The following is a 26,921-nucleotide window of genomic DNA, read 5'->3' as shown; positions in this document are numbered from 1 at the left end:
GACAATTTTTTTCATTAATATTAGAGCAAATTATATTCAGCTGAACAGGAAATCCATTGCTAAGAAATAAATGAATTTTAATAAATAAGGATCCACTTACTGCTGTGGTTGCAAGTATTTCCTTTTATAGGACTTTGTATTAGACACAGGGGATTCTCTTCAGTATGAAATCTGGATTATACTTTCCAGTATATGCTTTTATCTCAGTGCCACTTGAAAGTGCAGTTGAGGCATAATGCAGAAGTCAAGCATCAAGCAGAAATAATGTCTTAAAGGAAAAAGCACGTGTGCTTAAATTCAATAGCCTGAATTGTATGAGTCTTTTAAGCTGACATTAGAATTTGGAAACGCTGTGTATTAATGAAATATCAAAGAGGATGTAAGATATCCCTGAGTGAGTAATCAGTGGACAACAAAGAACTATTGTGTGGGTCTTGATCCTGAGAAGGGGCCCAGAATCAAAATGCCAAACAAAACACAACACAATTACAATACACTGTGCCTTGAATGCGAAAGTGAGGAGGTGTTCAAAACCTGATTCAAGATAAATTCACTACTAAGGGGAATCTGGTGATAAAAACTTTAGTTGATGTGTCTTTTGAATGCTGAACTTAGGTCCTGAAGTACTAGGAATTTTAAGTCCCCAGAAATACTGCTTTTCATCTGAAAAGTATTCAGTGCAGAGATAAAGTACATAGTACAGTTTATTCCTAATTGGCATTAAACACATAATAGTGAAAAAGAGCACCTCTTGTCATATAACTCAGGTAATGTTATCACAGGAGGTCTTTTACTTCCCTTCTTTCTTCTTAGAAAAAAAATGTAATAAGTATTAGAATTCCCATTACAAGGTTGTCAGAGCAAAATTAGTGCATATTTTGCTCTGAGACAGGAATTTTTCAGAGCTTAGTGATGCATGAAATCAGAAAAAAAGAGAATAAGGAGAAATCCTTAAACAAGGAGATAGGTTGTCAAAGATTAGTCTGAAGCTACAGAGATGTCAGTCATGAAGTCTGAACTGTTTAGCATAATTTCTCCTGAATGCACTTGAGGTTTAAGGTAAATTAAAAGTATATCAATGTTGAGACTTTTAAAACTTTATTTATTAGAAAATTTGCTTACAATATAAGCAATTTCAGAGTTGAAGTGGATCCATATCTCAACTAGAAGCCAGTCACTGAATATTATGCCATTTATGAAGACAGAAAGCCAAGCTGATGCAAGGCACTGATGCTGCAGTACAGGGTCTTTATGTCCCAGAATCATGTTTGGCTCTTCCCTTAGGCTGCTGTAGAGCGACCACTACCTTGCACAAACCTGTCTGATGCAGATTCAAGCTTCAGGTGATCCCTTTATCCTCCTACTAAGCCTCCCTAGAACTGAGCTGTAACTCACATACAGTAAAATGAATTCTTTCTTTTCTCCTCTAATTAAATAATTGCAGAATCTTAGTTTATCCTGGATTTATAGTATGGGGTAATTAGAAAAGTTGATTTTTTTAGCTTATCTTTTCTTTATAAATATGAGGTAGGCATAAAATGAAGTGACCAGGAAAGTTATGAGAAAAAAAATAAGTTGAGAAAATGTTCCCATATCAGCTGAGAAAATACAAATGGGCAATCAAAAATCATCTATAGGGCAAACAGAGTTCCCAAAGCACAGCAAATGGGAACTAGCTGTTACTGATACAGTTCCCCTCTTCTTTTCAGAGCTTTTTCTGGCATTTACTGGTGGGCTGCTATTGGTGAAGGTTGTCTTCTAAATTTTGCTTCCTTCAGGAAAGAGGAGGCTTCTCTTGGTTGTTTTCTCTTAGGGAGAGCCTGTGTTTCTGTCTTCAGCTGACTGCTGTCAAGAACTGACCTGAGCACCTCTTTGGCTGGTGCTGAGAGGCACCCATGTACCTGTCAGGCTGGAGAGCCACTGACACAGACCCAGGAGTTGTTAGTGCAGCAGTGCATGTGGACTGTGGGACATCAGAGAGGGCAGACAGGTGATTGACAGGCTGTTCTCAGAGACCCTGAAGAGACAAAAGCCCAGTCTATGAGAAACAAGAAATGAAGGTCAGCTAGAAACTGCACTTGAAGGAATGGTACATGGAAACTCTCAAGATGATTTGAAACACGTGATTTTAGGGAGCAGCAATCTTCCTAAATCTAGACTTGCAGGTAATTTACTCCTGTAGATCTGTAACTTCAGGCCAGGCAGAGTGCCCTGGGAGCAGCTGAGGATGAGGAATACTCATCAGAGAAGGCATCAAGGCCAGCTGATCCTGGGCCAAGCATTTGTGTAATGGGGCCTGCTTTGTGTGGGTGTGTGGAATGAAGAGGTTACACTCTATTTCAAAAACTTGATCTCAGCGATATAAAATCCAGCTGGTGGCTGGTTACTAGCTGACATTTTTTACAGTCCTATAGAGGGGCTGCTGCTGTTTACTGGTCCTATAAATGTCATGTGCAATGGCAAGGACTGCATAAAGTAGGTTCACAAATGGATACCGAATGGAGAGGGTGATAGATATGTTGTGGAGCATGATTGTCATTCAGATGGACTTCAGCAGCTGGAGAAATGGACTGAGACAAATCTTGGTATTCTTATAAAGTTCTAAATCTGTAAAGAAGAGCTTTAGCATGACTAGCTAAAAGCAGGTCTGCAGAGAAAGACCTAGGATCTTGGTTGACACCAAGCTGAACATGAGTCAGCAATGAGTCCCTGCAGAAAAAAGGCCAATCCCTTTCAGCATTAGTAAAAGGCAGCTGGCAGGTTCACAGCAGCAATTGTTTCCCTCTATTTGGCACTTTTTCTCTTGGGATTGTATCTGACGCACTGATTATATTCACGTCCTAGTCAGTCCAGAAGAAATACATAAAGATGTTCATGGGGTAAAAGTACACAACAAATGAGTAGAGCCTGGGGAAAAATTGAGGCTTTCTTCTTCAGCTTGGAGAAAAGAAGGTTAAGGATTTTTTTTTTTTTAATTTCTTTTGAGTATATCTATCTATTGGAGAGCATAGGGAAAACAGAGCTGGAATTGAAGATACAAAATTTAAGAGATGAAAGATACAAATTAGAATACATGGCAACATATCAAGTAGCAAATATACTCTGAAAGGGTTCAAATACTGTAATGAGTTGACAAGACAGGTTATAGAATCTCCATTCGTGGAGATATTCAAGACTGGCCTAGACAAACTCCTGAGAAACATGATGCAGTTAGTCCTGTTTTGGATAGAATGTTGGGCTAGATGGCTTCCAGAAACTGCATCCAGTCTCAATTATTCTTTAACCATCATGCTTTCCCAGAGCAGTGCAATGTGACAGAGCATACAAAATAAAAGAAAGAAAAAGAAAATAAAGATCAATTGAAAAAAAAAGGACGGTTTTGTGGGGTTTTTTTGTTTGTTTGTTTGAATGATGTTTTTACTGCCTAGCTCCAATCATTTTGCTTTGAACTGATGACTGTGAATGATTTGGACTTTGGATTATTACTGAAGGATATCAGGAGCCATTCAGAGCAAAGAAGTAACAGAGTCAGAGAAAGGAAGCTTTAAAAAATTGTTGACAATAAAAGAGTAAAAAGTACAAATGTTTCAAAGTTGTGTAGTAATACATCAAAAAAATAGAAGTTGCCAATGAGTCCAAGAAATTTGTGGATATTGTGCTGGTTTTGACTGGAGTAGAGATAATTTTCTTTATTATGGGTAGTATGGGGCTATGTTTAACAGGATTTGCTTTCCCTGTTAAACTGTCTTTACCTCAATCCATCAGTTCTCTGGCTTTCACTTCTCTGATTCTCTCCCTGATCCTGCTAGTGGGGGAGTGAGTGAGTGGCTCCATGGGGCTGCTGGCTGACATGTTAATTTCTGTAGATAGGAGGGATAAAGAATTATCAAAATAAGCTGAAACTATTTGTAGGCTTATTTGGGCTCTTTCTAATATGGAACTTATTTTTTGCAATTTTTAGTGTGAGGAGAGCTGACTTGAATTTTGCCAGACAAAAAAAAATACTGATTAATTTTTAGATAATGATAACTTTGCAGAAAACCTACAGATCTACAGAAAAGCTACAGCAAAACTTTTCAGTTCTAAAATAAAAAAAATGAAGACTTAATGTTCCATGGGAAGAAGGGTTTCTTAAAAAAAAGAAGAAAAAAATACCACTTAGTATATGTCACTTGGCTTAGTAGTGACAAATGAACTATACCAGCAGATGTTCTTGGGGTTATGTAGTTGCAGTACATATTGAAGAGCTGAGAAAATTTTTGAGGATGAAAGTGAAAAGTGTATAAAATTTCAAAAATACCAGGGTAAAAATATGAGATTAATAAACAGTCACAGACAAAAGTCTGAGAGATTCCTTTGAAGAATTATTCTTGTTCTTGTCAAAGAGTAAGTAATGCATAGATCTGAGAACATTGAAAGAGGTCACTCTTACAAAAAAAACCAAAAAAGATGTCATGAAATATCCTTCTGCTCAATGCTTTGAGAACTTTGCAAAACTGGAAAGTTTATGGAAGCTACATCAAACACTTAGCAGCTTCAGAATATGCCTGTTCTGATACCAGCATAACCATACTTCAATAACACAATATCACCTTTTTACATTGGTATGATACCATATCATCACTTTTCAGACTATGTAATCAGAGAACTTAGTTCAATATGACCTTAAGTCACACACACGCATATGAAAATAACAAACTTTTCTCATACAGCTTCTTGAGTTTTTATCCAAAAACTATTTCAACTATTTTGGCACAGTTAATTTAATGATACTTTGGTAAAATTTGAATGATACATTTCCCACCTCCAGCCTTATTATATCTGCTGTGAACATAGGTAGAGAGCTAATAGTCAGTGAGCACATCTACAAAATCATGTTAGTGACTGGACAGAAATGCCAGGCCTCTGTGGCAGGAGAAAAAGAAGCCTACTAGTATATTAGGTCCAGTGAAGTGCTACAGATATTAATGTTGGTGCTAATTTTACTAAATATTTTTAATAATTGGATTTAAATGCCACATTCATTAACTTAGAAGCTCTTACTTGTTAAATTTGAAAAACAGAAACTGGAGAAATTATTTTTTAAAAGGATTTAGCTAGAGGAAAGTGGAAGGGAAGGGAAGGGCAAAGTTGAAGAATGCTCATTAAAAGCCTTCACAAATATCAAATGACTCAACTGCTTGCTTTGCTAGAACATTTTTCTTTTTCAAGGCTAGTCTACTAAAAAGAAGCCTCGGTATATTTTTAAGCTTCCTGTGTCCATTACTTTTATGATTTTTTTCCCTCTGACTTTCATATATTTGCTATACAGAGAGTAGCTGTATACAGCCATTGAAAAGAAAAATGAGAAATGCAGGAATCTCAGATATAAATGTAGAAAATCTACTTGCATGGAGGTCACTAATATCAGAGTAATCTGATTTTCACTGATACTGATAATATGCCATTGTGAAATTCATGTTATACACAACTAGATCTTATTAGAGATAGTTTCTTTCCCAGTGGTAAGTGAATTTGCAATTTAAAAACAGTGGTAGATCACTCATGTTGTTTTTCATAAATATTGTCAATTTCTTGCCTGCTCGCTAGGATTTACTAGGGAGAAACATTACATTTAAAATTCTTTTAAATTAACCTCTTGTCTAAATGAGAGCATGAGACTGATACTGTTGAAATACAAGGAATGTAACCCGTGATCAGCAATAGTATGATACTGATTTGTGATACTAATTTTCATATTATTAAAAAAATGAATACTTGGGCTTTCTTTACAGATAAAATGGCATAACATTTTCATGAGGAAATATGGTGTCTATTTTTCACAGTGAAGCAAATCTGAGCCTTGACAACAGCGGTGACTGAGGTTCTACAGTATTTGAAATTATGTAAAATGCAGATATCCCTTGTTCTGACCTAGAGTGTTTTTTTGCTGAATAATATATAGTTTCATTGCCAGATATTGCTTAGAAATACACCAGTGAGACTGCTGATTGGATAGCAACTTTATGGTCATTTATGGATTGAAGTGTGTTCATAAAGTTAGGCAGAGACCTGAAGATCAATGATCTTGAGAGAGTCATTATCTTCTGTCATGACCATATGGATTAATTGTAGCATTGTTTTCTAGACTACTGTAACTAATTTTTTTACTAATGTAATTAGAAAGCCAGTTTCCACCATATTTTTTTTCAAATAATGAATCATTTGTTAAAGGTTCTGCACAAAATTTAATTTTCTGCAAAATATATCCACTTTTTAAAAATATGCATAGACATTCTCCTTCTTTGGGACCAATTAGCACATAAATACTAAGAGTCCATTGATTTCTGAGACTGACAGACTGGAGAGTGTTAGAACATAATGTGAGAGAAGATGTCAAAAGCATCAAAAATTCCTCTTTAATTTTGAAATTTCATAATAAATTTCACAATATAGCTGCAAAGATCATTAAATCTAGATGCAATAGATAATAATCTGTTGAAAAACCACCCTAATTATTTTAGATTTACGACAGACAAGGAAGAATATTCCCTGTAAAGGAGATTTTCCCGTTCCAAATGAATTCTGACAACCCCTCTGCAGAAGATCTTTGTAGCCTGTACACAGATCATGGATGCTGACTGGTAGATTTAAAAAATATTAAGCATCACTGAAAATGCAATATGTGCTATAAGTTAAAATATATTATTGAAATACATGCTCATATTCTAAAGTCTGAAAAAATTTTTCAATCCAAAATATCTGGGTTCATATTACAACTTTCCCACAATGCCTTGGGAGCTCCTTTCACATTCTATTTTTTTCTAATTTAAAAATTTACTTGGTTCCTAAAGCCTTGAAACAGTTTGTTGCTGTATGGTTACATGTCACTGAGCCATAGAAATGATTACTTTTCTTGTGACTAATTCAGTGATAATGCCCAGAGACTCTGGCTGAGGTGACTCCCATGTGCTGTACCATGCAGTATGCTGTACCATGCTGTGCAAGGATTATTTCTCCAACAGCAAGATAAATAGGTGTATTCCACCCACCACAGTGAAGTCAGCTATCACAGAAATGCTTTCATCCAGTCAATGATGATAGCCTTTAAAACAGGGTGGCAGCATGCAGACAGTGTAGCAGGACTTGCTGAAACTCCTAAAATGCTTAGGGACTGCTTGGGTGAGCTGCTTGAGGGAAACTAAAATCTAGCCAGGGACTCACTGCTGAATAGCTAATCTGATTGCATCCCAGTGGAATCCCAGCTGGGATTACAAGGCAGCTTTTCATTTACTTGTGTGGGTAAATCATCTGCCCTAACTGGTGCAAAGCATGTACAGGCAGAAAAATGAGAGACTGGGTTTGTGTGCTATCCTGGACACTCTGCTGTGAGCTCCTCTCCCAGTCATGGCTCATCCCTCCAGTCCTTCCTGGCTGCTCTGGTATGTCATGACTGCATCTGTATGACCTGCTGACAAGGGAATGATCTAAAAAAATAAAAATCCAGACAACAAAGTTTAGGTGAAATAATGGGGCTATTTTTCACCTGAATTGGATTCCTGAATCATTTCACTGTAAGGCCTGAGACGAGGGATGGAAATTTTGGCAGTTTGCCACTGAAACCACACCTAACTGCACACATAGACACAGAAAAGCAAGTCTCTTGCCCAAAGTCCACAAAGTACATATCATTTAATATTTCTGGGTTCTGGACTGTTTCCTTAATCCTGTTCTCTGTAAGCAAACATGAGTGAAGATTGAGAGTTGTTTAGGTGTGTGGCCACATCATCATATTCTAAAAACTCATGCAATATGCTCAGTTAGTAAAATAATTCTGCTTTGGAACAGACTCCTTTTGTCAAGGGATGATCTTGCCATTTGTTTTTACTGTTTAGTCAAGGTTATCATTGTTTCCCTTTTCTATTTTATAATCAGCTCTCTAAATCCCATTATGAGCCTGCCACAGATAAATTAGACCATGATTTATGCAAAAATTGAAAAGAAATGACTTGAAGAAAGAACTCTCTCAGGAAGATTAGAGTTTCTGTCATGAACCTTCCCTTTCTTAATGTCCTGGGTATTTTCTTTCTTCGCTACTTTTTGATCATTAAATTTCCCCTTGGGAATCTGTGGATGAGTGGTAGCATGAATTTAAGTGTTTATATTCCCAAGATTTTTAGATGAGGTTTCTTTTAAGGGCAAATGGTGCTGAAAGTCAGAGTTTGAAGAGTCTTAAGCAAAGAAAAACCTTTAGGCCACTAAGATTTGTCATATTTTACCTGTGTGATGAACAAACAGGCAGTCATTTATAACAACAGCAGAGAAATGAATCATAGTTAAAATCAAAATTCATTAACTTTTTGCTCAAATGATAATTAGTTATCAGCAGATATTCAAGACAGAGACAGCAGATCAAATATCTTGCATTCTCAGCAACTTAAAATGGCTGATCTTCTGAGGTTTTACTTTTAATTAGGGCTATGGACTGTATAGGGGATAGTTACAGTTCCGTAACTGAGTCAAAAAAAGGGGAAATGCAGTTTCATGGAAATACTAAAAAGCAAGATCCTACAGCGTGGGACTCACCTCCTCAAATATTAGTGTCTAGTCTGTAGGCTCCTGAAGAGGTGCAAAACTGCCTGATGGATATGAAAGAGTAATTTTGTAAGCTGCCAAAGCAGCTGGGTGGCAGTGGGGTTATTGTAGGGAGCTGTGTAGCTATTTTCACACAAATAAATCCTGCTTGAATTGAAAATTGGTAAGATGTGGTGGAACACTTCTTCAAACATCAAGCCAATGTGTGAAGAAGAGAATGTATTTCTAAAATGTAGACTTCAATGCACTGTTACCTAAGCATATAATTCTGATTTGAATCAAGACTTATTTCCCTAAAAAGAGTCAGCAAGTGCCTACACAGCTGTATATGAAGTACTGTAGATAGTACTATACTAAGGACAAATAATAAAACATATTGTCTTGAATCTTATTCCTGGAAAGAAAGACAGTTCAGAGAAGTCATGTGGAATCTCATAGCGAATACTTTACTCAGATACAAAAAGATAATTTTTTTGATTTCTGTGGGAAATGTTACTTGTTTAACTAATTAAAACTTGCAAATAGTAATTTTCTTTGGATATTTAACTGGGGGCACAGAGTAAAGTCTTCAAACTGCTTAACAAATTTCCCCTGTTGTTGTGTTAACCCTAGAGATATTTCATTACTATGAGGAAATAAAGGGTGTTCTTATGAAAAACTGGAATAGTAGAAGGCTGAACTCCTCTGCTGTCTGTGTGGCTGATAGCACAAATGCAAGAAAGCTTGTGCAAAGGACAAGTTGAGCCTGGTGCAATTCAGGGACCAACAGACAAACCAGAAAATGTGATTCAGAATAATTTTCCATCCGTTTTATATATTCACCTACTTTGCCTTCACAGTCCATATTTTCAATTCAAACAAATTATACCACCCACAGTTATATATAACTGAAATACTTTTGGAAAGCTACCACCATGATTATGAAGAAAACATATAATACATATCTGAGCTGCGTGTTCATATTCAAAAGCATAACAGAACATGTACAAACCAAAGCACTTTACAAAACTGAATACAGATTTTGCCTACAAACTCAATCTTTTTCTTGCTGCTGCTCTGAAACACCCATATTTTCCTTTTTTGATTTTTCCATCATAATTAAGCTTAAAAGCTATTAAAATAGGAACTTCAAATGGAAACACTGAAAGATCCTTAAATACAGTAGAATGAAGAGAAAAACTGTAATAAGAACCTGTCAAAACTGAAAAGGAAGGAGTTTGAGAGACCAGAAGACTGTAAAAATATGTCTATTTCTAAGGTTTTGAATGATGATATTTTTAGATTTAAGTGCTCTATGTGTTTCTGCTAATTACATAGCAAAGTGGGACAGATGAAATATCTAGGCATACAGCACAGATATTTCTATAGTTCAAAGATTTCAGTATTGACTTGAAGGTAGGTAAAAAGCAATAGCATCAGATTTCCCTGTGTCTTTGTATAATATTCACATTTGGAATTTAATGTCCCTGTAAAAGATCACTTTCTTTTTCTTTTCTCTGACTTCTTTTACAGCTGCTGAATGTTAGGGAAACATTACTGAAAGAAAGCAAAATAAAGCAAGCTTAGTTCAAGGCAGAACTTTAGCAGCCTCAATTCACTCCCTCATGTATTGTTACATGCAGCTTGAACACTTTGTCCTCTCCAGTGTCTTTATTCTAAATTTAGTACCTATAGACAATACTTCTCACCTAATGAGCACTGTTTAGTGTTCTCCTGTTCTTCACAGGTCAATGTATGGCTTGCAATTTACCCACAGAAAAATAAGTTTTCTCATAAAAAATTGTCCATGTTTTTAATGTCCAGTAACTTCACAAATATCCATATCTCCCTATCTTCTGTATCCAGGAATTGTATTTGTAGTAAGGGAACAACTGTCAGAGCACTTATTATTAATATCTAGTACTTTGTTGTTCAATTTATAGCCTCTACAGGCTTCACCATGGCTGCAAATCCATCCCAACTACCTCAGGGCAGGCACACAGTAAATGAAGAATATGGCAAGCAGAAAGTAACTTTGCAACACGGCAATACACTCTGGGAAGGTTTTGTATGGGGAAGTGACATCTCCATTTTATGAGTTTTGGTGGCCAGGCAGGTTTGGCACAGATCCGAATGGAGAATTTCAGGTGTCATGGAACATTGATAGAAACTCATTATATGGCCATATTTTTTACAGATCAGAGCCACCCAGCTGTTAAAAGCACTGATCAACTGATGCACACACTCTGAAGGGATGATGCAAGCAGATAAAGTTAGATGCTTCTCAGTGGTGCCCTGTGACAGGACTGAGACAATGGGCACAAACTAAAACACGTGCAATTCCATGTAAACATCAATGTTGTTTAAATATTAAAATGGTTTTCTTTGTTTGTGTTTGAATTTTTTTTTGGTGTTTTGTTTTGTTTTGTTTTACTGTAGGGGTGCTTAACTCTAGTAGGAGCAAATTTCCCAGATAGGCTGCAGTGTTTTCCTCCTTGGAGTTACTCAAAACCTGACTAGACATGACCTTAAGCAATCTGCTCTAGCTGACACTGCTCTGACCCTGGGAGTGGCCCAGGTGCTATCCAGAGCTCCATGCCACTCAGTGCTGCTCTGTAATTTTTTTTTTATCATTCAGAAAAAAAGGAAAGAGTTTTTTCCCACTTGCAATCAATGAAATTACCGTTGTGATTGTGTATTGCAATAATAGAGATGTTGAAGTTTTGTCCTGGCAAAACCTAGTCTATTACTTTCAAAATATCTGAAATTCCCTCTGCTGCTTAACATACCAAGTTTTCTCATCTTATGTAAGAACTCCTTCAAACAGAAGTGGAAAAAAGGAAGCTAATTGCACCATAGAAAAGTGACTGATTTGAAATGGCAGGTGGAGTTTTGCTACCATTTATTTTCCCCACAGAAAGACTTAGTGTATTTAGGTCTTCAGCAAGAATTAATCTGGGACACAGGTGGATCAATATGAGCAATTACACCGTGGCCACAGAGAGACTGGCACTATGCTGCTCTTGGTGATCTGTGGTGAGTCTGACCTTCAGAGACTGTTAATGCTTTTCTGCACAGCTCGTTCTGCGAGGTGAAGGAGAAAGCTTAGACTGCGCCACTGTGCCATACGGGAAGCACAAAAATCCATAAACACAGAACTACATTACCAATGAATACATAGGTATTAGGTCATCCCCATATTTTCTTTTTTGTTTTTTAGATTAAATATTTATCTGCACACAAATTACGGTGTAAAACAAACAAATAATTATAATTTGAGAAACTTCAAAAGGAGAAGAAAAAAGGCAAAATAAAGCAGCACAGAATTGGGACTAGGAAAGTCCCGCTCCCTCAGTTACTGATTTGTTGGTTAAACTGTGCTTTCTTCCTCAGTTACTGATTTGTTGGTTAAACTGTGTTTTTTAAAATGATTATTAATATTCTTATTGCTTGGTAGTCTCAATAAAGAAGGCAAAAATAGGGACTAAGGACAACATTTTCACTCCTAGAGTGCTTTCAAATTATTTCATTTTGACTAAAATTAATGGATATGTAATGGAAATAAAGATCTAGACTAAAAATTTAATACAAGTTTAATTAGGAGAATATTTTAGTTATATGAGAAAGCACAAAAACCAGATAAACGAGGACTTATAAGACTTCAACACTTTTGACTCCTCAGGTGTATCTGTTTAAACATCAACTGTAATCACCACTACAAGGCAATCTGGAAAATAAAAGAAATTTTCTTTAAGAAAATGAAGAAAATGTGATTACAGCTCAGGTAGTAATGGCTCACAAAAATTTATGCAGTTGTAAATCATTCTAAAACACCTGATGCTTGAACATAGGAACTTAAAAAAAAAATTTAAAAATGTTTGCTCTGAATTTAATCGTTAACTCTGTTACTAGAACTCATGATTTATATTGGTGCAACTGACACCGAATTCTGGTCCATTCTAGTGTACATGATAACATTTACGTCTACAAAACATCACTTTTGTTTCTTTTTTTTAGTTTGATATGTAAGTTAAAAAATGTTTAATTATGAACAGGCTTCTGGATGGCTTTGTGGTCTGGAAGGGCTGGGTCTTGGTCTTGTTTAGAAGCTGACGCTAGAGTAGTAAGTGATGGTTTGATTCCACTTTAGGAAGTATCTGATTGAAATATTTTAGAAACTTCACAAAAATATATTTTGGTCACTGAACTCTTCCCCAAGGGTCTAATTCCTCCTATTTAGGTTCTAAAGCAAAGTTCCAATCAAACTGTTTACTAAAAATAAAAGCAAGAACTTTTTTTTCAGACTTTGGTCCTAATATAATCCACTTTCCTATCAAACCAAAACTACTTATGAACAAAAAGATTCCGAAGTTCTTTACAAATTTTTGTGGATGAAAATATTGTTCAAGTCAATAACCAGAGCATATCTTATCATAGCCTGCCATAAATGAGACACAACCATCTACCAGCCTATGAGAATCAAGTACTGAGACAAGTTGTTAGGAAAGATAGCTATGAATTTTAAATATTGTGAGATGATGAATGAAAATATGCAGCTTAAATATGTTCTATATCCAGACCACTGATGTTGGTATTGTGCTCAGCTGTATTTTAATTCCAAAATAGAAGTATAACAACTCCCTTCCTTAAACTGTTAGGTGAAATTGCAGATGAAATTATCTTTGTTTGAATATATTAATGACTCACTGAGATAACAATATATGAAAGAGACTTGAACTCTGTTCAAATGCTGATCATTAAATGTCTTGTACCAGTAAGCTTCAAAGACTATGCCTTGATCTTTGGAAGTTCTAGTCTTCTGCATAAAAGATCTCCAATATAATATATTTTATTTAATTTCTTTTTATCAGTTCTAGATCTTTATCTCTGGTTAATAGAATGAATTGTAAACACTTTGGAAACCTTATTAAATAACTATCTTTTTATAGGAATAATTTCATCATATTTTAATATATTTTGAGATTGTAAAACTTGGAACCGTGCTTTCATCAGCAAATGACTGATGTGTAATAACTGACATAACTGAATATCCTAATTCTTTTAGATCTATCTCATAGATTTGCCACTCATTCGGAACTCAATTGAAAAACCCTGTTACAATATGCATACTCTTTCCTAAAGAAATCAAATTACCTGGCTGCTCAAAATGATTTCTGGGGATCAAGCCTATCATAGCTACACTATGAATTCGAAGGGCTTGACCTGGATAATTTGTTTGAAGGTAAAAGAGACCAAGAAATGAAGCTAATGAAGGCATTCCACGGTTATGTTCCCAAGTGTATGTCTTTCCAATGAATCTGAAACATTTGAGGTTTTCAGACTGCACTAAATTCCAGAAGCTGAAGTCAAGGTCTGACTGCAGTGAGGACTGTAGCCAGCCATGAGTCGCACAGGAACAATCAGCCTTCTCTTCAGTTATCTATGGAAATGTCACTAGACGTATTTCTGTCAACCAGCTTTTGTTGTATAAAAAATACCTAAGGAGCAACAGAGTTTGGAAGACATGGAATAGATAAGAGCATACCCACTGTTCAAGTGAAAAAGTGAAATTTTTTCTTTGCTGTGGAGGGGAAGGTCTCTTTTTTATTGATCTTGCCAAAAGGATCAGATTCCTTTGCTGGGCTCACAGACTTCACAAAACTTAAACACAATGTACACTTGATAGCCACACTTTAGAAGAGAAAAAAAATGTGACAGAAAAGAAGAAAATATATTATGCTGTTCTGTTCTTGTCCTTCCTTATTACTTAACCAGAATGTTGCTATTTTTTGCTATTTTTAAAATTGATTATTGTTTTGTTTTCTCTAAGGACTTAGTAGTCAATGAGAACTCATCAGATGACAGTACCTAATTGGTTTTTTTTCCCTAGGATTTTTATCAACAGACTATGAAGAAAGCCCATTTTTAAAGTGTACTGATATGTTTGCAATGTTAGTTTATTCCTTTTTTAAATGTTTAACAGCGTTCCTTCCTTCTCAGAGCCTCCAAAGCATGGAAACACACATATTATCTTCATTTATTTACACTTCCTTTCACAAATCACAGTAGGCTTCCTCACCTTCTCTTAAAGAGACTCTATTATTTTTGTTTAAAGTATACTGTATAGAGACAGAACTAAATTCCCTTGAAACTGATATTCTTCTCATGCCCACCCCTCTAAAAACAGTAGATGCAGGGAGGCTCATGTAAATAACACATGATAATCCTTTAACAGCTGACTAAAAATTAAGTTGAATGCAACCCTCTTTTTTCAAATATCTGATATAGTTCAACCAGCATTTAATTTTCCATGTTTCATCATTTTTTGTTCCAGCCTCTGTTTAAACAAGCAAGTATCAAAATCTACAAGTACCAAAAAATGAAACTTCAGATCTATTGTCGTAACATTTTAACTTCAGAGTTAGGCTATTTTTTTACAGACATAAAGTACTTACTAAAATGCTTTACTGGTCTTTGATTAAAATGTGATTTACACGTGGTGATCAGAGAAACCATAGTGAGTTTTGTGGAGATGGGAGGAAAAGGTCATGTAGTGAAAAGTATCAACTGTGTAGGTAGAGCATAGAGACATCAGTGTCCCAATATTTGATATTTTCAGCTCCTTTGTAATATAAATCTGTCATATTGTCAATACAAACGATACAACTCCTGTTAGTAAAATGTTGTATGTAATACTGTTATGCTCTCTCCCCTTCAACAAAAAAATCAATATGGTACAAGAAGTTACCCATTTTTCCTTCTCAGAACAAAACAAATTTCATGAGATGAAAATACAGCACACTTGAACAAAATAGCTTTGGCAGCTAATGAGGACAGATGCACTCTACTGCTTCCCTCAGTGTTGTAAAAATTCAAAAAAAGGGGGGGCTTGATTTAATCTTTCTGATTATACTACACAAGTCATTTTAAATTACTTCATTCACATACCACGTTACCAGAAAGAGGAAAAGATTGCTCTTTGTGCTTAAAGACCATGTGCAGAGTAGCAAAACTATTCCAGTGTACAGATAAGTAATCTTGTAAAGTGCAATTACATCTGGCATTTAACCTGCAGTGCTTAAACTACTTTTACCACACAAAGCTGGACAGAACTTATTTAATCAAGCATAATCTGTTAAACAGATGTACCGCTGAGTACAGAAACTACCAGTATAATTAAATCCTATAATGGAATTATATTTTCCTTCTCTGAATAATTTTAAAGCTATTCTTACATAGACTTCCATTGTGATCAAGCTGTAAATCTGCCTTATTAAAATTATTTCAAATGAATAAGCACATTTTATGTCTTCCTGAATAGTTTGACCTTTATGCTTTTGATATTTTCATACACTAGATTTGAAGTACCTCTACAGAATAATTGAAAGGTTTTTGAAATTAGTAACAGAAAATAGAGACAAAACTCCACAAACAACACCTTTTCATCTCTCTACATCTCTGAACAATGTTAAGATTTTTCATTTCAATATTGTGGAAACTATAAAGTCACTACTGTCAAACAAATCAGCTTGACAAAATAATTATGCCATACCCAGGCTAACGTTCAGCATGTTCTTGTCACTTGCTGCATTTTCATATCATATCACAGAATCCAACACGCAAACACAATTTTAGTTTACTGAACAAGCTTCTGACCTCTTATTCTCCCTTAACACTTTGTCGCCTTTCTTCCAGGTGATAGTTGGCTTTGGAGAGGCTTCCGGCTTGCACTCAATGACAACTTCTTGGCCTTTGGTAACAATTATTGTTTTCCTCATTTGATTGAGTGGGAAAGAGGGAGCTGAAGCTGTTAAAAAGAAGTAAGTTAACTCTACAGAGAACAATCAGAGCCTTCTGTTTCATTGTGTTCTAATAGAAGATTAGAAAAATATATTTGGGTTTGGGGATAGAATCTCAATTTCTCTCTTTGAAATTATTATGTCAAAGTCAAAATTTTACAAAACATTTGAAATCAGCAGGCAGGATTACATGGTAAATTTATAACTTAATCCAGCTACAGATTAATGAGAAATCTTTCACATGAGCAGATTAGAGTAAAACTACTCGTGAATTCAAACAACTTTAGAAATTAAAAAATGCAAATGTTTTAGCTACACTTTTCCCATCTTTTCTTTTTAATCAAGAACTTGTTAGAGGTAAATAGTTCAAAATAAAACAAAGTTTTAATTCCACACCAATCCAAAATGTACTCTCTAGAGTTAATGCTTGCAAAGAATATTAGTGTTAGAGAAATTTGATTGTTTTCACTTAAATTTGTCTGAATACTGGGAATTTCAATATGAGAACTTCTTAATAGAAGACATTTAACCATGTCTTGTTCTTAGTATTTCACTTTTTAAGGATTCCCATTTTACAAACAAAAGCTAAGATAATAAATGCATTAAAAATGTCATTAATTACTGCAATTTCACACCGAGAAACTACATTAGTTCTCAAGTGTTTGATTGCGTTTTCCTTGAACTACCTTTGTAATGTCAAAGGTCTCTACCTCAGCTATACCTCACCTCAGGTACATCTCAAATACACAGGGACATTACACTTTGTAGCCTCAAATATGTAGGATTTTCCTAGCATTATTTTAGTTAACTCACATACCAGAGATATTTATATGCACAATTTATTCTGTTCTTTTCCCTTTGGTAAGGCAGCAAATTAAACACAACTGTTTCTTTAATACAATATTATGGTTAAAATTTAACATGGGTACAATCTTACAAATGAGAAAATGAAAAACTAATTTTACTGCACCAATATACAGGGTCTATTTCTGATATTATAGAACATCAAAGAAAGTCTGCAAGTACCTGACACACTAGGTATACCTGTTTTATAACACATACAAAAAACAAAGCCAAAGAATGCTGTAACCTGTAGGTTTACTGACTGAATCACAAATGACCAAAAAATGTGATGAAAAGAAAACAATCACTGGCCTTGGTTTTTAACTTTACGGCTATAAAGAAATGATTTTATAACTTATCAGTGAAATTCTAATGTTGGCCAGCTAGGAAATAGCTGAAATGTACTAGAAAGGTTATTTACCAAAAGAGCCAAATGTTACCTGAAACACAGTATATTTCTGCAATTAGAGCTTTTTTACTCATTTGACTGGGAGTTTAAAGGAATGATTCTCATGTGCAGGTCTAATCTCTGATAGGGCCATTAAACAACTTTGGTGGACAACTTTCTTCCTGCTACATCATACCCTGATAGAAATGATCTTACAAGTCTGTCTTAATCCTCTGGAAGGGCACTATTGTTCCATTGCATGTTGCTACAGTTTGGTTTAAGGAAAATTAGAGTGTTCAAAAGTTCTTCAGTTTTTTCTTCATTAACTGCTTGCTTCAGCTTTTGGATTATGACATTTTTATCATATTTCCAGGTAACACTATGTAGCGTATTTGCTTTTCTTTGGAGGATATTCAGCCAAGTATGTAACTGATATTATTCAATTTGTTTTGGTGATTTCATAAGAAGTTTTTTGAAAATAAGATCTTGCATAATTATCTTTGAATAATGGCCAAAGTAGAAATAATAAGTTAATTCTAACAGAGATTAAAATACATTTACTTCCTCTAAATTTTGTCTCCGGCACATATGTTTGAGGGAGTGAAAAATATTTTTCCATTTATTTGAACTGTAATAGCTTTATGAGAGAAATATTCACAAAATGCTGTGGAATGACAATTTTTGGTTAACAGAAGGCCCAATGCTCTCTGGGGCAAGAAAGGACTCACCCACATATAAGTAACAAGAATAAAAAGAAACCACTTTTATCTTCTCTGCTGTTTGGACTGGCAGAAGCTGTTTCTTGTCACAACAATCTAAGAAAAGAATGAATTCGCAAAAGGGGAAAAAGGAACAATTTATTCTTTTCCAAATACTCACCTAAAACCTTCAGCTCAGCACTGGCATAAATCGTACCATACTTATTTTCTGCTAAGCACTGATACATTCCAGCATCTGAGACATTCACACTATGGATCATCAGAACACCATTAATCATCTCAATCCTGCTCTGTAATGGAATTTAAAAAACCATTAAAATTATTCTATAAAAGCAAAAAGGAACTGGAAAATTGCTGTTATTAGTTTAAGGTGAAGCAAGAGAAAACAAGCTTCCTTGGGCTTACCTTTATCTTATTATACAAGAAATTACAAGAGTAAAAAGTCAAGAAATATTTGACAGTAAATATTTTCAGGTAAATTCACTATATTCAAAGTTTCCTTTATTCTGTTTGTTTGTTTGTTTGTTTGTTTGCTGTTAGCCTTACATAATTTTTAAAAGCAGTTCATCCAGGGAACTTTAAAGAGGCAAGAAATAATTTGTGGATGTAATGTGTCTGATGATCTTCAAAAACATAGCAAATTTTTTGGTCTCAGTAATGGTGCTATTTTCATAAAAGGAGATCTATGAAAGATTGCATGCATAAGTAAGAACTAAAGGGTCCAATTACTTTCATCATTAGTACAAATTTCTAATTTGAAAGGCCAACTAGTAGAAAATAATTACCACAACTAGAAGAGAAGGGACATCAATAACAGTTTGTGGAAGTGAGTAGGTAATGAAGCTAGAGTATGAATAATTTGAACTACTATAAAACAACTCTAAGTTTCATTATAACAGTTGTTGTAAGTTAAAATTGATAAGGCATAAATTGTTTGGGAATGCAGAGGAAACTGTGATAAAAAATTCACTTTGTTGTAAGCCCTCACCCATCTCAAAGTAAAATTCAATTTGAAATTTCAGAGCCTGGAGAAACTAATGGTTTGGAAAATCAGAGAACCAAAAAGTAGAGACATTTAAATTGCTTCAATTTCAGCACTAATAGCTCCATATAAAAAGGCAGAAATGAATAGAGTAGCCTTATTTTCAATTCCTCACAGCTTCAAAAGTAAACTGTTTATATGTTTCTTTTCTGGTTGTTTGCATAATTGGTTGATGTTCCCAGATAGATAGAAGGGACATTTGCTGGAAAGGAAGACATTACATCTTTTATATTCATAAATCCATTTTGTTAGTTCATTTGCAAATATAGACATTTTCTCCCAGAATTAAGCAGCTAGCTTTATTTTAATCTGGGAAAATAGATTAAGTAAATTTACAAAGATTTTCATTACTCCAAAAACTTTGAGACTATAAAATTAAAAGGTATTAGGCAAAAGAACCCACATGATGTGAGACGATTCTTTGATGATGCAGTGAGAGAAACAGAAAAATGTGAAATAAAAGACAAACCATGCCATCAGTGGTCTTTTAAAAAAAAAAAAAAATTATGTCTAATTCTAAAATATATCAGGTGATTGTAGTAAAACACTTTACATTCTAGGGGTCTTACACAAACCATTTCAATGATCTTCATGATAAATTCTGTTACTTTCAGAGAACAGATTGAGTTGAAAATGTAATGGTCATCACACTTTTTGTGTTAGCCAAATAGTAATTTATGAAGAACATTTCTATACTTTCTTTAACTGACTTTATCTGAATGAAAAGAGAAGCACCCAACATAGAGGTGACTCCTTGTCTAGTGTACCTGTGGCCAGAGAGGAACTCCATTTTTCAGCCAGCGATAAGTGGGCCTTGGCTTTCCAGTGGCTTTGCATTCCCATCGGAGCTGCTCTCCACTGTCTAGTTGGGTATCATTGAGCTTCTCCACCCAGTGAGGGTAGGCTGCAAGGAAAAATTGCCATGTTAGACTCAAAGATTATAAAGCGGTAAGTTCTCTAGGGGATGTGCAAAGACCTAATCAATTAAAAAGCTTAAATTAATGATCTTTACAAGACTTATATTACTCTCAGAAAAAAAATAAACTAAAAAAAAAAAAAGGCCCAGATCAAAAGAGACGGTAACAAAATTAACAAACTCCAAACTTTAAAGGAAGAGCTGTAATGGTATCAGGTGGTAAGCAGTAACATAACCAACAATAGAAACCTGCCTGATTTAATAAAGTCCAATGGATTAAAATGTAGTACTATGTATTATTGGGTTCATTATTCCTGAATTTAAGACAAATGTTTGGTAGTCACAATAGAACATTTAATGATTCACAAGACTTAGGATAGTTGAATTGTGGTAAGGAGGTTAATTGCCATAGGCTGTGTTTCATGTATTTTTCTCAGTTTACAAGGAAATCAGTATTTATTTATCTAGGAGTGATTAGGAATTTAGTAAGGTATTTGCATATATTTTTGTTTAAGTGTCCTAAGTTTAATTCATGTTTCAAGGGAGAAAATGCTTTTAACATATTTAAGCACAAAACCCATGAGATTTCCGTCATCCATCAGAAGCATAAGTTACACAGTAAATCAATCCTAAAACAGCCTTCTTTTAAAGGCAGACAGTTGATAGCCGTAAATGTGATCACTAGTACCTAACTTTCATTAAATAATCCATCAAAAAATAAAGAATATGTTTTTCAGAGAAGTAGAACTTTAATGTGGCAGTCAATCAGCTATTTGTAGGATCTTATAATTTGGAAAACATTATATGAATCAGTGAGAAACTGAGAACTAATATACAGAAATAAAAATGTATGCTTAAAAGCCAGCTTTTGGGTTTCATACTGTAGCCATAACACTTTGTATAACACAGAGGGTGATAGATGACAATAATTAACTTAAGGATATCAAATGCTGGTTAGGGATTTTTTTGTTTAGCTTTGTTGTTGTTGTTGTTGTTGTTGCTGCTGTTTTTCCAAATCATAAAGAATAAATAGCTAAAAGGCATAGCCAAAAGGATGTAAAATTCTGCATGGTATGAACAGAAGTCCAGATCTGTCATAACAAAGTCGCTGCTTCAAATGACAGGTAATTGATAATGTACTTAAACATGTGGAATTGAGTTTAAAAATAAATCTTTGATTCTAGCTGGCATTTGACTGGTCATCAATCAAAGACATGAGAAGATATGAAAAGGCACGACAGGTGACTAACTGCTTCTAGCTTACATCCTGTGCATGGATGATAAAGAAAGTGACCGAGGTGTCTATCATTCCTAAGCAGGTAATAGTCTGCTTCAGAGTCCCAGACCAGACATCTGTCAGAAGCTGGAAACATTAGAAGAAGTATCACACACTTCCTTTTTGATAGAGGAAAACAGAGAGATCGACCCAGCCCCACTCCCAAACCCAAGACAAAAAACTTCTGCTTCCTTATTCCTCTTATTACAGTCAAGGCAATGCATGAAATCCTCTACATGTGCTCTGCTGTGCTGAATTTCTTCTTTCTGAAGTTATAATAAAGGGTCCCACAAAAATCTGCAGAAACAAACAGGTTTTGGGAGTCCCTGTTTATTTGTTCTCTCTTGTCCTAAAAATATAATTTAATTGCATTTTATAGTTGCTGTTCTCATTTTTAGTGCTTCAATATGCAAAGGAAGCATGCTGAGAATGAATTGCTTCCTTTGAAAAAACTACATTAATATGATTCTGGAAGATGAGACAGTTAAATGTATAGCAAAAAAGTAATAAAAGACAGCCAGTGGTACCATAAAATCATGCAGTTTCAAAGAGGAACTAAGCTGTTCTTATTTATATTTACTTATTTTCATTATTTGTTTTTCTGTAAATTTTACTATTTGACCCAAAACATATATAGTCTCACATTTCCATGTTGAATTTGAGCTCATCATGAATTTGAGTGTCCTGGAAAGGATATGCACATTTTTACACTGAAACAAAGCTGCTCAAGCATGGCTGCAGACTTGTCCTCTTCAGAACCGCTGTTCCCTACCCTTTTTCTGTGGCTGTCTTGCTAAAAAACTTGTGCCACAGGTTTCCTTCTGAAACTACAGACTTGCAAATCACAGTGGCATGACTGATTGGTCAGAACAACCTTTTTCCATTAGTAGAGGTATTTCTACTCTAAATTTTCTCCTTGTAGCCTAAGTGGCCTTTGGAGTCACGTTTTTCAAGCTGTTGAACTTGCCATCAGTGAAGGCAAGATTCCCACCCCTTTGAGAATAAAGTAGCAAAGTAATAGGTTGATGTAGCTGGAATAGAGCTAAAAGCATGATTGAGAGAAATACTGTTCATCACTTTTTGGCTTCTATTTGTCTCTATGTACTCCTTACTTTATCACAGAGAATTCCCTCTCTGCTTGTTAGCAAGGGTCACTCCCCATAAAATCTTAACCCTTGTTCTAAAATCCCATCAGTACTTTTAAACTTGAAGCATTTAACTGAATGTACAACCTCTTACTCAATGTAACATTTTTGGGCCTTTTTTTTTTAACATATCTCTGATATATGTGTATGAAAAAAAAAAAAAAAACTTCATTCCATAATCACACTTTATTTTAATTAGAAAATTTAGCCAGATTTCAAAAGTAACAAGTCCTTTTTTTTCTTATAAATGAAACACTCTTCTTGGGAAAAAGCAGGTGTCTGCTTGTTTTTTAATCTGTCCAGTGAAGAGCTTTGGGTTGAACGTGAGAAGAGAAGGATTTTGCATTTTAGTGTTCAGTAGTCTTTATGAGTGCTGTGCCAGAGCTCTATACAGTGTTTCTGAGATTTTTCAGTCGCCATCAAATCCGTGATTTATTTTATGCTGCATTTCTGCACTTGTTTATTCAAAGATATCAGAATGTTTATGTTTTGTAAACATAAATTTGAAATAAATCTGCAAGGTTACAGGCAAATTTTTAAATTGTCGATGCAAAATGAAAATAAGGTGAAGAAAATTTAGATTATTTCTCAAAATTTTAAGCACTTTTTTGTCTGAGACAAAATAAGCGCAAAATTTTATGTAGACAAATAATTTAAAATAATGTTCTAAAAAGTGAATAAATACAGAGTTTGGGAAGAAAAAAAATTATTTTCCTGTATATGAGATTAATTGGGAAGAGTTAAGCAGAAGAAGCATATTAAGAAATATAAGTGAGAAAATCAAGAAAGAAAATTTAAAACTAATTTACTTTTTTACTACAAAATCCCTTCTCTTGCCAGTTTTACTGTGTGGGACTAACCTGTAGTGGCAGGGGTGGACTTTTTTCCCCTTCAGTTTTTATAGGGAAGTAATTAAAATAGATTTTAAAATCAGTATGGTCAGTTACACTGCATTACAGAATATTCCTGCTGTCAGATGCGTGTTTCCACTCTTGTGTTCTGGCGAGCCTTCCCTCCAGCTGCCAGGAAGGCACTGCTATGTGCAGAATGAGGGAACTGGTACAGCCAAAAGAAAAACAGCCAAAAATGTGTTTTTATAATCACATCACCATCCCGTGCTGATCCTGGCAGTAGTGAGTAGGAAACATAGAAAAAAACCCAAAAAGTTAAGAGTGAGAGGGGAGCAGGAATTGGTCATACCAGTGCTTACCATTGGGAAAATGCTGTTAGCAAGAATTTGAGGAGAAACAAAAAGGCTAATGGCAAATCTATCTACTCATGTTTTAGTTTTTGTGCTCTCTTCTATTAATCAATTTGAGCTTGAATAAAATTTCACAGAAACTCACAGGATGAGCAGATCACTTGGGGGAAAATCACACCTCTCAAAATAGGTTGCAATGCATAAGAGGATTCCTGGCATTGTAAAAATTATGTTATTAATGCCTACAGCTGAATTTCCACTAAGTGCTGAGACTACAATAATTTGAAGTTGTCAGCATCTGAAACAGTGCTTTCTGAACAACATCCAAATTGTCAGCTGCATCAGGCAGTCATGGTGTATCTGGATTGCAGCAGCAGGTAAGAAGCGAGAAATCACTAGTTTGTGATTAAATGTGACTAGACAGGCAGACTGGGTGTCCTGGGCATTCTCCAAAATGCTCTGTGGTGACCCAGATCAGATGCAACTGACAGGATAAAGAAGATTCAAACAGACAGCAAGTGAGTTCCTACAGAGATATGCAAATTGTGAGACCGCGGTATGACACAGCTGGTCCTACAGACTGCTCAGAAATTTTACAAGAAACCCCTGGTAAAGAAATGACGGCCTACAAGTGAATTTCTGAGCCAAAGTAATCATTGCCACCTGGAGGAATAAGATGTCAGTGAAAAGACAGTGAGCTTACTGGTAAATAATTCATGTTGACTGTTGTTATGAACAAAAGGTACAGCAGAAAAGGCCGTTTCAGATAATGCCCCCAAATCCTGCAACACCAGCTGTCAGCCAAGGAAGCTGAGAGTTTGGTGAAGTAACATTTGGCTCAATCTTGTGTAGAAGCCTTCTCACACAAACCCTCTTCTCACACCTCTGGAAAGAGTAGCCAAGGTTTGAAGGCAGTGAGACACTGATGCTCTCTCCATGAGCACTGAAGGCTGAGAGTGGCTCTGAGGGGAATTTTTTATCTTGGGGCCGAGGAAAGGCACCTGTGGGGGGCTAGTAAAGCCTGTGCTTCTTGTCCTGCTCTATTGGAGGTCACTGCTGGTATTGTCCATCTGAGAGCCCCTTGTAACCTGTTTTGACCTTGCTGCCTGCTGATGCAGACAGGTGAAACTTAATGTACTAGTCTCACATATCTGTTAATAGAAGAGTGAGACGGTATGAAGTGATTGCTCTTCCTAAAGTGTTAAAGAAGTTGTACTAAATTATTGCAAAAAAACCCCAATGAGATAAATTTGTGCTTTATCCTTTAAAGGCAGACACTCTAAAATATAATTTAGACAAAGGTGGAGAATGAAAAATTAATATTTCTATCTACACAGAATACAACAAAACTAACATTGTAAATGTATTCCATGGATTTGAGTACCAGCTTTATTTCTGCTCAGAGCAAAAGGCTAATGAGAGATGAAAGTTGTGTAGAACACTATGTCATGTTTGTTGTCATTTTATGCCACAGATTTGCATGGTGTTCTTGAAGAAATAATTTCATTTTATAGCATCTTACTTTCTCTCTTGAAGAGCACATTTTATATTCTTTTAACTGTGAAAGAGGGAAGCAGTGATAATTATAACACTTTTATATGCTGCTTTGGCATCTAGTAGTTTCACAGCTCTAAAAAACAGGTAGGAAGTGTATGAGATGTATGGGATACATCTTATAACTCAAATTAAATTTTCTGAATTTCTTATATTTTAAGAAACACTGTAGAGAAAGACCAGTTGCTAAATTCCCCTGGCCCTCAGGTGCCTGGCAGGAGCTGCTATACTTTCATGGAAGTAATTTTTAGCAAGAATTTGAGAAATATCAGTGGACTATTGTCATCGTAAGAGGCATAGAGTAGGTGCTGGGCTTTTTTTGACTGCTGTTTTCAGCAAAAGTCTTATAAAAACTTTGCTGCAAGTGCAAGATGGAAAATCTGAAATTAAATGCACAGACTGTCTTAACCATCGCATAATTTTTCCAGCATATACAAAAATTTGAGGAAAAAAACATGCCCTGGTCTCTAGGTGGAGGAGAATCAAAAGCAAGGAAGGAAGCATGATTCAGAGATTGCTGAAACTCACTAAAATCAACTGAATTGAGATAAAGACATTAGAAAGCCAGAGGAGACAGAAAATTTATTAGGGTCCTGAAAATATTGACATATGTGGAAAATAAACGAAATATACTGTCCTGGTCTAGAGTTATTTGATGAGAATGCATAACAAAGACAGAGAACTCTTTACAGTTACTAATGGGGAGATGGCATTAGGAGCCATGGGCTGAAATCAGGAAAAGAAAAAGAAAATTGATTAAGAAGAGAAACTTCATAGACATTAACTTGAGGACCTATCTAAACTGCAGCATCTGGAATTCTACTGGCTGGGATCTTTGAAGACAGAAAACAATTCAGTTTGAAAGATCTGTTGCTTAACCTCACACAGAGGACATTTTCTGCTAAGTATTTAAGGTTGTAGGGTTCATGGAAGGATAGAAAGTAGTGTGGCTTAAATTGATTAAAAGTAGTGGGAGTCAAGCTTACATGTTATATATGCCAGACTTTAACTTGTAAGTATTTATGGTATGTATTACATAGGTTTTTGTTTCTGGACCCTAGAATGCAGCAACAGTATAATATAGAATTCACGGGGTTAGTAAAATATTTTTATTTTCAGGGTTCCTTTTTTATTTTCAATCTGATGCATGACTTAATCATTTATGGATATTCAAATTTTTTTTTTTGCTTCACTTTGTGAAGATCAGAACTTTTGGAAATTGTGCATGCCTAGACTGAAAATTTTCTGGAAGAAACAAATCCTTTAAGTTCTCATTCCAGTACAATGAACTTGACAAAGCTCAGCACCCAAGCATGGCACAGGTAAAATGTTAATAAAAGCATGTTAATAATCTTAAAACATTTACAGCATTGTTTTCTGACAGATAATTCATGTTTATGTTGCTTGTCATTGTTATATCCTAATGAAAAGAAATAGACTTTCAAAATTATGGCTCTATGCTTTAATTAAAAAAAAAAACAAAAC

General features: G+C 35.1%; 1 protein-coding gene across 3 annotated transcripts in view; it reads right to left on the bottom strand.

Moving 5' to 3' along the window:
* CNTN5 (contactin 5) overlaps window positions 1–26,921 on the bottom strand; it is a 611,650-nt gene that overhangs the window by 102,369 nt on the left and 482,360 nt on the right. For all 3 annotated transcript variants that reach the window (XM_066544731.1, XM_066544730.1, XM_066544732.1), the window contains 3 exons: window positions 20,112–20,248; window positions 18,463–18,592; window positions 16,210–16,360 (listed from right to left, as the gene is read on the bottom strand). In XM_066544731.1, the coding sequence (XP_066400828.1) occupies window positions 16,210–16,360; window positions 18,463–18,592; window positions 20,112–20,248 (418 nt within the window). The remainder of the gene's footprint in view (window positions 1–16,209; window positions 16,361–18,462; window positions 18,593–20,111; window positions 20,249–26,921) is intronic.

Source organism: Molothrus aeneus, chromosome 2 (genome assembly GCF_037042795.1).
Source record: "Molothrus aeneus isolate 106 chromosome 2, BPBGC_Maene_1.0, whole genome shotgun sequence".
Lineage (NCBI taxonomy): Eukaryota > Metazoa > Chordata > Aves > Passeriformes > Icteridae > Molothrus > Molothrus aeneus.
The sequence above is the reverse complement of the archived record's forward strand: the minus strand, read 5'-3'. Positions and strand labels throughout refer to the sequence as shown.